This window comes from Odontesthes bonariensis, chromosome 19 (genome assembly GCF_027942865.1).
Source record: "Odontesthes bonariensis isolate fOdoBon6 chromosome 19, fOdoBon6.hap1, whole genome shotgun sequence".
Taxonomy (NCBI): domain Eukaryota; kingdom Metazoa; phylum Chordata; class Actinopteri; order Atheriniformes; family Atherinopsidae; genus Odontesthes; species Odontesthes bonariensis.
The window spans coordinates 6687314-6699350 of NC_134524.1; the positions used below are offsets into that span (position 1 = coordinate 6687314).

The 12037-nt window shown below is 45.1% G+C and overlaps 2 protein-coding genes across 3 annotated transcripts in view; one reads left to right on the forward strand and one right to left on the reverse strand.

Moving 5' to 3' along the window:
* Positions 1-5910, forward strand: ino80b (INO80 complex subunit B). The gene is made up of 5 exons (XM_075451360.1): positions 1-359; positions 2545-2725; positions 2807-2964; positions 4031-4203; positions 5109-5910. Exons 1-5 carry the CDS (start codon positions 320-322, stop codon positions 5565-5567), a joined length of 1011 nt encoding a protein of 336 aa, XP_075307475.1. The 5' UTR covers positions 1-319; the 3' UTR covers positions 5568-5910.
* Positions 5827-12037, reverse strand: part of intu (inturned planar cell polarity protein) — a 25080-nt gene continuing 18869 nt past the window's right edge. For both annotated transcript variants that reach the window (XM_075451357.1, XM_075451356.1), the window contains exons 12-17: positions 11046-11138; positions 10533-10967; positions 9520-9614; positions 9235-9424; positions 7507-7649; positions 5827-6376 (exon numbers count right to left, since the gene is read on the reverse strand). In XM_075451357.1, coding sequence (XP_075307472.1) covers positions 6265-6376; positions 7507-7649; positions 9235-9424; positions 9520-9614; positions 10533-10967; positions 11046-11138 — 1068 coding nt within the window. In that variant the 3' untranslated portion in view covers positions 5827-6264. The remainder of the gene's footprint in view (positions 6377-7506; positions 7650-9234; positions 9425-9519; positions 9615-10532; positions 10968-11045; positions 11139-12037) is intronic.

Sequence of the window (12037 nt, forward strand, 5' to 3'; positions counted from 1 at the left end):
GAAACCAACGAAGCACGACGACTTCCGTGTTGTTAGCTTAGCTTAGCTTAGCTCAACAGCTTAGCAAGCCGAACTATCGGGCTTGTTCTTTCGTTTATAAAATGCGAAGTTTCACAGTTTGTGTCGAGGCTTTTTCACGCAAATAGATAACTTTTCCCCCTTCCAATTGTCCACATAAGTTTAGGTTTAGTTCAAGTCAAAGACTTTGAGGAAAAAATGCCTAAAATCACAATTAAGATGCTGACAAAACCGCAGCGACATCCGTTATAAACTCAAATGTTAATGTGTCTGTATCTTTGCGAGCGTTAGAGGCGGTTCAATGGGGAAAAGGAAGGACATGATTCACCCCAGGTTTCTCGGTGAGTATCCAAAATTGTTACTATTAAGTTATTATGTTATTGTTACCGTGTGCTGCAGGAGGCACCGTCGCCTGTTTGTTTAGTACACAGTGATTATTAGAGGCTCTGTAGCAGCTCCCAAAGTGACCACAAAGTTGGTTGAAAGCCCCATTTTGCTGTTTTAAAAAGCAGAATCCATTTTATTAACAGACTGAGTGTGTTTTAGTGGAAACAGACTCAGCAGGTGTGGTTAATATTATGAAAGAACACATCCTCAAGGATGCGGCGTGATTTAAACACTATATTCTAATAACTTTAAGGAGAAATGATCCTTTTATTATTTAAAATATGTGCTTAATTTTTGTTTAAAACTGTGTTACTGTTATAGACATATGACAAAATGAAAATCAGCTGGTAAACACTTAGAGATGGTATTAAAGTGAAGCAGAGAAAAAGTCTCAGTAGACAACATGTAAATGTATTTTATTTATACAGCCCTTTACAAACAATCATTACGGTGTACCAAAGTGCTTTACAGCAGGTAATAAATAAAGAGAAGAATAAGTAAAAACAAATAAAAACAATAAAAGAACAGTGAAAGCAATAAAATATAACAAAATCAAATAAGATTAAATAAGATTAAAGTGTCATCATACTACTGGGTATTAAAAGCAATCGTGGACAGAAACTTAAAGCCAGCTGTTCAACATCTGGGATGCAGAGACGCTCCTTCTCAGTGACTTGTCCAGGATTTACACCGTCTGTTGTTAACAAACCCTGTAATCCTGATATCCCAAGCTCGTCCATTTCATCCACCGGTGGTCTCGCGTTTGGTCGAGGAAAGAAATGATTTAAACTTCCTCCTCCTTTTTCTCCATTCTGTTCTCCTTGCTCTGCATCCCGGACGTCTCCTCTTCAACTCATTGTGCATTATGGCTCTTATTCCAGACATCACCTGGGCTTTGGAGATCCTAATCAGCTGCTCCCATATTTAAAAATAAATAAAAGAATAAAAAAAGTCCTTCCCGTTACCATGGTTATGCATCATAACAGATGTAAAGAAGAGAACTCTTCCAGCAGCGCAGCATCTGAAACCAGGCCTTGCTTATTTCAGCAGTACATTGTCAAACCACATTCTGCACATATGAACCCGGGGGGCTCTAAAAGTAAAAAAAAACTAAATTGGCCCACCTCAGATCCAGATGTTTAACCCCTGACTCTTTTCTACATCAAACGTGTCAAAACCCAGACGTGTGAAGCTTTTCATTTTGCTGAATAATCAGTTGTGACAAACGTGCAGCGCTTATGTAACGCGTTCTTTTCCTGTTTAAATAAATACTTATTATTGGAATTGTTTAAAGATTTATAGTATTATCACAATTTTTACAGTAAACTCTACACTTTCCAGCACATACATTTAACAAGTTTTTAATTCGTCATGACCTTGAGAAAGCCATCCATGCCCTAATAAGTTCAAGGTCAGACTATTGCAAAGCGCTTTATGTGGGCGTCTCCCAGTCTTCTCTCAGTCGCCTTCAGCTGGTGCAGAACGCTGCTGCCCGTCTTTAACCAACACCAACAGACGTGTGCACATCACTCCTGTTCTTAACTCCCTCCATCGGCTTCCTGTCCTTTATAGAATTGATTTTAAACTTTTAATGTTTGTTTTTAAAGCTCTTAACGGCCTCGCCCCATCGTATTTATCTGAGCTTTTAACAGTCCTGGTAGAGCTCTGAGGTCAACAGATCAGTTTCTGCTGGAAGTGCCCAGGTCAGAATACAAACCCTGGGGTGAGCGAGCCTTTTCCCAAAGCTGCCCCCAGGCTCTGGAATAAGCCCCCCGTCCAGCTGCGTCTTATTTCTGACCTGGGCCTCTTCAAATCTGGGCTAAAAACCTACTTATTTAGGATTGCTTTAATACCCAGTAGCATGATGGCACTTTTATCTTATTTTATCTTAATCGATTTTGTTGTATTTTATTGTTTTCACTTATTATTCTCTTTATTTATTACCTGCTGTAACGCACTTTGGTACACCGTAAGGATTGTCTATAAAGGGCTGTATAAATAAAATACATTTACATACGAATGTCAGCAGAAAGACTTCAGTTGGTGGCAAAGGATGATAAAAGTTAGCCTTTAGTGTTCAAATCAATCCCAACTCTGTGATTATTATGTTCTCCTTGAATTGTGTGCGATCTTCTGCAGGTGAAGGCGGCTCCAGCCTGCACAACGTTCACAAGCGGAAACACAAAAAACACAAGAAGCACAAGAAGAAGCACCACAGCTTCGCCGAGGCCCCGGAGCCCGAGCCGCTGCCGGTCCCCCGGCCCCCACCGCAGCTCCGACTCAAGATCAAGCTGGGCGGACAGACGCTGGGCACCAAGAGGTGAGCTGTGGGCGGGTTTCAGTGCCGCCCAGTCTGCACTGGCCAGAAAACACCAGCTTAATGGGCCGCCGTTTGTTCCAGTGTTCCCACCTTCACCGTCCACCCCGGCGTGGCGTGTCCTCCGACTCCGCTGATGATCATCGACAACAACGTGGATGACGACGATGAAGACGACGAGGACGAGGACGAGGATGACGAGGAGCCCTCTGTGCCTCTGGAGCAGTATCGAGCCTGGCTGGGTACGTCACAGTCAGTTTGTTTTAGGCTTTAAACACTTATTGAGGATCAAACAACGTAGAAATGAAGACGCTTAGAGTTCGTAAAACTGAGTGAAATGCGTGTTTTTAACGTGCGGTTCACAACTAAATACAACACAATGTTTGTTTTAGCATTTGTTCCCAAACTGGTGATAAAAGAGAATAATTAAAAGGGGTCACAGAATGATTAAAAATAAGGGTTTGAAAAGAAAATACGCCTAAAATCTGAGCCATTTCTCCCTTTTAAAAAATTTTTATTTAGTCATTTATTATTATTAGTTAGTAGTAGTATTTTTATTAGAATTGGTATTATTATTGTTTTTGTTAATATACAATCATTGTAAACATTAATAATTTTTTTAGCTACTTGACTAATTTGAATTTCCCCCATTGGGGGATGAATAAAGTATTTTTCTATTCTATTTCTATTCTAAAACCTTTATTCTCAATCTTCTAAACGGATCAAAAACATTAAATCAAAAAGCTAAAACCTTTTGAATGATACTTTTACTCTTTCATCAACCAAAAAAATCCACCTTTGATGCATCAGACTTGAAAACAGAGAAATACTGAATGGATTTGCTTTTTCTTGTAAAAATAGATCAATAAATTAATGGGTTAAAGTAATAATGAGGTTAAAAATCTAAACTATTGACTGTAAACAGCCAAATATTCTTGTTTTCAGTCATTTCAGTTGTGTGTTCGAGCTGATTTATTTGTTTAGATTTAATGGTTGTACCTGGGAAATAATTCGTACATTAATCAGCACTTATGACAATCCGATTATGTCTTTGCGTTGTTGAGCCCAAACATGGCAACACGGGTGAGTTTGATGCTCGTTTCAGGGGCTTAAAGACTGGCGGCCATCTTTCTCTAGGCTCTTCTACGTGACCCCATAGTTTAAACTAAGCTGTGACGTGTCTGCAGCTCCGAAACTACAAACGTGCTTTAGATACTTGTGTTTTTCTAAATTAAACTGACCATTAGGAGGGTTTGAAGTTGTAATAAAAGTGAATAAAGCCAAACATTTTGTCTGCGTCTGTGTTAGATGAAGACAGCAACCTGGCCACGTCCCCGATGCCGGACATGGACTCTGACTCCATGCTGTGCGGCCCTGTGGACGAGGAGGAGAGGTGGCTGGATGCTCTGGAGAAGGGCGAGCTGGACGACAACGGAGAGCTGAAGAAAGAAGTCGACGAATCCCTACTGACCGCCAGACAGGTGAGGACGGCTTAAAATGCTTTGGAGGAACAGATAAATCATCGTGTCCGAACCTCTTAAAGGGATAGTTCGCCTCTTTTGACATGAAGCTGTATGACATCCCATATCAGCAACATCATTTATGAACATCTTCTTACCCCCTGCTGCGTCCTGTGAGCAGAGTTCCAGCTGAGTTTTGGTGTTGATGAAGGTAGTCCGGCTTAAAAAATAAAGCGTTTTGCTTCTCAAAACAATATGCGTTCAAAATAGTAATACATTTGCATCACAAAATCGTTCTCCAGGAAAAAGTCAGACCTCAGAATCGCTTGGTGCTATTTTATCTCCCTTCATATGACTGTGTGAAGTGAAGTGAAATTTATTTATATAGCACTTTTCAGCAACAAGGCGATCCAAAGTGCTTTACAACACAGAAACAGAAGTACAGAAATAAAAACATCAAAAAATCAAACACAGAAATACAGATACAGAACATCAATCAGGTCATTTTAGCTAGCAGTAAGATTGGTGTAACTATAACAGAGCAAAAGTAAATTTAGCTAATAGTAGGATTGTGCTGTGCAGACCGAACAGCAAACACCGTAACAGGCGCGGCTGTCGGCAGGCGGCAGCAGGCAGTGATGCGAAGGGAGAGAAAATAGCGCCAAGCGATTGTGAGGTCTGACTTTTTCCTGGAGAACGATTTTGTGATGCAAAAATAGACCTTCATCAACTCCAAAACGAGGCTGGAACTCGGCTCACAGGACGCAGCAGGGGGTAAGAAGATGTTCATAAATGATGTTGCTGATATGGGATGTCATACAGCTTCATGTCAAAAGAGGCGAACTATCCCTTTAAGTGAGATTTTGAGGCGTGACCTCAGGCTTGTGCTGCCTCCTGAAGCTCCGGTTGTTCCCCTTCCTCCCCAGAAAGCCCTGCTGCACAAGCAGCAGAGCCAGCCTCTGCTGGAGCTGCCCATGGGCTACAAGGAGAAGGAGATGACCGCGGAGATGATGCAGAAGCGGGAGGAGCGAGCCCGCAAGAGACGCCTGCAGGCCGCCAAGAAGGCCGAGGACAGCAAGAACCAGACGATAGAGAGACTGACCAAAACCAGCAAGGCCAAGATCAAGAGCCTGAAAGACCGGAGGTCCAGGCAGAACCAGAGCCCCATGGTGCGGTACAGCGACTCGGCGCGGGGGATCAACATCTCCTTCCCCACGGGGGTCTCCGCCCCGGCCCCGGCTCCTCCCCTTCCTCCGCCCGCGGCGCCGGAGAACTGCGGCGTGAGCGGCTGCGCCAACTTCAAGAAGTACTCCTGCTCCAAGACGGGGGTTCCTCTCTGCAGCCTGGAGTGTTACAGGAGGAACCTGCTGCTGGTGTCAGCGTGAGGCCAGCCGGCGCCGCGGCCACATCCTGAGCCTCAGAGGAACTCCTGTGCAGTCAAACAACGCAATTATGTACAGTTTGGATCAAATTCTGCTCGTTATTTATGATTTTTCTGAGGCAGCGACACAAAGTTTTTAGTTTTGAGCAGCTGGAGCGCAAGTCTCCCAAGTTTAAAATCTTCTGAATAATGTGTGAAAGAAAGAAAGAAGAAAATGTCACAGAGATCGAGTAAATTCATATGAAAACAATAAGAAACTGTTGCTTTTTAATGTCAAATAATGTTCATTTATGTAACAAAAACTGTACAGAATTTAAATTAACAGTTGAATGCTTTTTGCTCTCGTTCGTGACAGCATCTTTTTGCTGCGTCAGCAGAGGTTTAAACAGCAGCATCATGTGTGTCGACGCAGCTTCTGTAAACTTCACGGCAGCCGGTCGTAACGCAGAGGAGGTATTTACTTTTCACGTACACGTGCAGTAAAAAAAAAACAAAACACTTCTGCTGAGAAATGAGGCACAAAAACGAGCCGCTTTGCAGCCGGGGTCAGTCTGACGTCTTCTTATCGCCGCTGAACGCCTCGGTCGCGCTCGGCCGGGATCCGCTGACAGTCATCTGGAAAACTGAGGCCCGAGTGTCCCGTTCCACCCCACAGAAAGCTTTGAATCCATAGTTTTGTGTTCCTGAGAGTTTGCGATGCGTCACAAAGCCAGACCGAAGGAGAGTCTGAAGGCCATCTCAACGGGAACCTCAGCCACCGAGTCGTGGAAGCACACGTAGAACTCCTGAGGGACGGGCTCCAGCAGCATCCGGCTGAAAAACGAGACGAGAACGGATAGTCAGGTTCACTGTGTACTTTTGTGGGGATTTTTTGGGGATTTGTTGACCTTGGGGGATTCCAAAAACCAATGTTGCCACTGGAACAGACACCTGTATGGCGGCCATTTTGGAATTTCAAAACGGGCGCCATAAAATACAGAATTTCAGCTACTTTGGCCTCTAAACAACCTAAAAACTCAATTTAACATGCCAATCCTATGTTTTCTTGGTCAAGGAATCCGATGGTGACTTCAAAATTATGGTCAGAATCGTGCTGTGGCGCCCCCAAGGGGTGGGAAAGAAAATCACTACCCTTCTTACTGCCCCCTCAAGTAATATACATCACTGATTCTTGAGAGTTGGGACAAAGCATGTCCCACATAGAAAAGTGAAATTTATATAAAAATTCAAGCAATTCATGAACCCCGTTAAACCAGGAAAAAACATGGTCTGCGATATCCCTGAGGACCTCTTTCCATTCCTCTGCCTGTGGTGAATGCAAGAATACGCTCTTGTAAGTTAACCATTTTTTGATATTTTGATATAAAATACAATAGTGGATTTAATTATAGTATTTTATTCAGATTATTAAGACAGCTAGCTATTGGATTGGCATGTTAAATTGAGTTTTTAGGTTGTTTAGAGGCCAAAGTAGCTGAAATTCTGTATTTTATGGCGCCCGTTTTGAAATTCCAAAATGGCCGCCATACAGGTGTCTGTTCAAGTGGCAACATTGGTTTTTGGAATCCCCAAGGTCAACAAATCCCACAAAAATTCCCACAAAAGTACATTTTTGAACACAGTGAACCTGACCAGGAGGTGAACATCAACCTTTTCTACTTCTAAAATCCTTCTTTGACCCAAATACAGCTGAACACTGATTCCCTCCCTGCGCTTCCTGTTCATCTGGGTCATAAAACAGCCGACTGAAGGAAAACAGAGCTGCTGGTCTTCTCCTTTAAAGGGAAACGGATAAAACAGCAGTAATGTCTGGGTTTTTGGAGCCACATGTGAGGCAGAACTGAACCGAAGAGCTTTTTTTTTTTTTTACGTTTTATCAGCAGCCGGCGGAACAATCTGAAGCATTTAAAGGGCCTTTATCACCAGAGTGGAAGCAGACGTACCCTATGACCCAGTAAGTCATGGTGGGGGCGGGTTTCTTCTGGTCGGTCCAGTTCTCAGGCTTGCACTGGAACAGGACCCCGTGCTCCTTGACCGGACCCAGACCCCAGCCGGTGCTCTGAGGCCTGTCGGCTGCACGCCGGCCCTGCAGAACGGCACAGAAACGTAGAGACGGGCGTTACAGGGAGGCGGGGAGAAAGCTAACGGCTCCTGTAAGATAAAGGCGTGTTTCTGAGGTATCGGGCATGCTGTCAGGTTAGCATCCGTCTCAGCCTGACCTCGAACAACGACGGCTGTTAAATGAGGCAGAAAGAGTCCCAGCAGCGTCCAAACTGGTCATCCTGTTTTTCACTTTGGAGAAAATGCTCATCGTGTATGTATTATTAAAGGGATAGTTCACCTCTTTTGACATGAAGCTGTATGACATCCCATATTAGCAACATCATTTATGAACATCTTCTTACCCCCTGCTCAGTGCTTAATTTGTAAAGTGGGAGGTCCCGGAGCGCAGAGGATGAGTGGCTCCGGTGCGAAAAAAAAAGCGTGCGGGGGGCGCTTTCGAGCAACCCTGTCCGCCACACCGAAAATAATCTGGGCATGTATTGTAGGCCTAATAACGATAGTCACATCAAATCCGGCGCCGCTTTACAAGCTCTCTGGCTAACTGTCCAATAGAACGGAAGTGTGCACCCTCCTTTTCCGTAATTTAGATATTTTCAGTATCTCGTTTCATGACAGAAATCACCAACAAGACGGATATCAAAACCAGACATTGACACTAAACAAACTTTTATTTATTTGTTTAATTATTTGATTATTTTTTTAAAAATAAATATTTGTCAAGAGAGGTGGCGGATCGCGGATGACGGCTATAAATAGCTGGCGGAGCCAACGTCCGAGGTTCCGCAGCGCGCTCCGGCTTGCTCCCCCTCAAATTAAGCCCTGCCCCTGCTGCGTCCTGTGAGCCGGACGACGAGTGCCAAGCGATTGTGAGGTCTGACTTTTTCCTGGAGAACGATTTTGTGATGCAAATGTATTACTCTTTTGAACGCATATTGTTTTGAGAAGCAAAAAGCTTTATTTTTTAAACCCCAGCCAACTAGCCGGACTACCTTCGTCAACACCAAAACGAGGCTGGAACTCGGCTCACAGGACGCAGCAGGGGGTAAGAAGATGTTCATAAATGATGTTGCTGATATGGGATGTCATACAGCTTCATGTCAAAAGAGGCGAACTATCCCTTTAAGATGAACAGACGGAGCCCTGCTCTCCCCGAATTGTTTCTGATGAGGCGAAACGTTCGCTTTGGGCTATTTAAGTCCAACAGCGTGTGCACGTAGCAGCCAGTCTTTCCTGTGAGCGTGCACGTGCTCTGGTAGCTGCCTGGATGTTGCTTTCAGGAGGCACAGACTTCCCAAACATCCTTCTGAGCATTATGTTAAAGCTGAGGCGTAAGACCCCCCAAAGACCAACAAACAAACGAGCTTTAAGGGGCCGATCATCAGTCGCTGCCTCTTAAAATATGTCATAGCGTTTTCCTGCCACTTGGGGGCAGTCTCACAAATACGTGACAGTCTGAGCTCTTCGCTGCTCTTAGTTTTGATCCTTTAAGCTTTTATCTACAGTGGAAAAGAGAAGTTAAAGTGGACAAAGATCTGCTTTGTGATGGAGCGAATCTAAGTGTTGAATAATGTGGATTGTGAGGCAGAGCTGCGTCCAACCCGTCTCACCCTGGCCGGCAGACTCTGCTGGAAGGCGGCCCGAATGGAGAGGCAGCAGTGGTGGAAGTTGCGTATGAGCTGAGGGTGAATGGAGCCGCTGAGCTGGGCCACCTCTCTGTGGGTGGGAGCGATGAAGATCCCCTGCACGGCCTCCATCAGAACGTAGTGGAACAGGGTGTTCTCTGCGCCCGACGTCAGCCTTTTACAGGGAAAACACGTTTCAGACAACATAAATAAGTTTGTAACTAAACTCATTGCCTCATAAAGACGAATAAATCCAACATTTTTGCTTACTTTATGGTGTTGTACATCTCCTCCGTCTCCTTTTCAGTGAGCGTCTTCTTCAGGGTGCCCAGGTAGAACGGGTTCGGGTGCTTCATCCTGGAGGCCTGAAACAGATTACACACCATGGCTGTGTTCAAAACCGCATACTACTCCTACTACTCCTACTAACTTTAACTTTTTTTAAGTTCCCGGATGCATACTAGATTCTCTGAAATGTTGGGTATGCATCATGAGGTTACTACTCATACTCAAACTACCCAAGATGCAACGTAACGTGACGTAGCCGATCGTCACTTCCTGTCAAAGCTAGCTACAACGAGGGTAGATTCACTTCCTGTTTTCAAAACAAAAGCACCAATTGTATCGTGATGGTTTTCCCTATGATAAAAGGCAACGGGTGTTTTATTTTGTGGAAATAACCGGAAGTGCGTTGCTCACTGCGGCTAGCTTTAGTAGCGGCGAATTCATGGGAACAAAATTGTAAATAGCCGGTATTTTGTCAGATTTTCAACACGTTGGGGATCTAAACGACTACTTTCTCACCTGAAAATGTTTCCAATGTTGCTAAAGTTTACAGAGTTTAGAGCTTAAGAGAAATCAGCTTCAGGCCGGCTGATTTCGGCTCCGGGCAGGAGCGAAATGCATTGTGGGTAAAGAATGGAAGTATGCAGTTTGTAAGTATGTAGTATGCGGTTTCGAACACAGCCCCTGTCTTGTTGTGCTTTTGGTCCCTTCCCTGCATCAGTTTTATATGTAGGAGCAGAGCTGCCATCTTTGTTTTGATGATTAAAAGTTAAAAAGTTTTTTAGGACTCTGAGGATTCTTTAAATGGTTTCAGTGGAGCCATAAGTAGTTTTAAAGGACCTTCAGGCCCTAAAAACACACAGAAACAGGCTTATGGGATCTTCAGTTACCTGAATATATTTTAGCTCTTTTATAGTTAAATTATTATCGGAGACTTGGACCTTAATGTAACCAATCAGGATCGAGCTTAGAGCTCCTTAAAAAGGCTGCGGCTGTACCCTGAAGAGGCCTCCGCTGCCCCCGCTGCCGTCGGACCCTCCGGACCCCAGCGAGTCCCGTCGCCCCCCCAGCTTCCTCGCCGAGTCTGGGGTGGAATGTGGGCTGAGGCCGGGAGCCGTGGACGAGCCGGAGCCCGACGCAGCGTCCATCTGGCCCTCGCTGCCGCTGTCCGACAGGCTCCGCTGGGGGCTGGACCGCCGCGACTTCTCCCCGAAAAGGCTTCGGCCTCTGGACCCGGAGGAGCCTTTGATGACCCCGGCCAGTTTGCTGAGGATGGGGGAGGAGGAGGAGGAGGCGTGGCTATCGAGCCGGTCGCGGGCTGCGGCGGCGGGGAGGAACCAGTCCGCGCACGACAGGCAGGGAGCGGGTGGAGCGTTCAGACGCTCCTCAATCCCCGCCTCCAGCACCTCCAGCTGCAGCAGGGTGGCCTTCACCTGAGCCCACAACACCACAAGAGCGTCACTTCGTCTGCAAACTCACATCAGTTTAAACTGAAGTTCAACGCGGCCCACCTGATCCACGTAAACACAATCAGGTCCCGGGGAGCCAAACGCTGGAGAAGCACATCCACCCGCTTCCAACAGGACGCACTGCATGAAGTGCCTCTGAGGTGGAGACAGGAGGTGGGGGGGGATAACACAGTCAAAGTCAGGTTTATTGTCAATTTCTTCATATATACAAGACATACAGAGAGATTGAAATTGCCTTCCTAACTATCCCACAGTGAAGACGGGACAAGACATCTGATATTTCAAAATTCAATGGGAAAATCGATTGAAAAGCACTTAACGAGCCCCAGAATGCATTTTGAAAATGCCATAAAAGCTGTATTTTAAACAGGACCTTGATAAAAGTGACATGGCTGGCTACAGCAGACCTGTCTTAGGAATTTTGGGACTCGCAGAGGCCCAAAGTTCAGTGGGAAAATCGATTGAAAAGCACTTAACGAGCCAAAAATGCCAAAAACTGCCCTTTTTTGGAGGCCTCATAACTAAGGCTACGTTTACACGGAAACGATCTGAAACCAAAACGCAAAAGCGGCGTTTCGTTTTCACTTTTAAATCTGCATTTAGACGAGCGTTTTAGGGTGAAAATCTGCGTGCATACGGAAACGCAAAAAGTGTGTGACGTTTCATATTTATCGATGCAGTAAACGCGCCAGATGGCTAGGTGGCAACACTACCAAGTTCATATTTTTGGTCTGTTCTTTACTGCTCTCGCTCATCATTGCTGTTATCTGATGAAAGGACTCTTGAACGTCAATTACCACGCCTAAGGCGAGTTGAAAGTCCGCAGGGACGGACATGTTGATAGCCTACTGATGTGTTTCCCACGGTTTTCTGGCTCTTTATTATGCTTGTCACGTCATTTCTATGTGACGAGAAACGCAGTTTTGCGTTTTTCATCCTTTACACGGTGGCGCGACAGTGGAGCGTTTTCAAGAATTCCACTCTGGAGGGCGGTTTCACTTTTTTGCGTTTTCATGCCCCCAAAACGCCGTTAC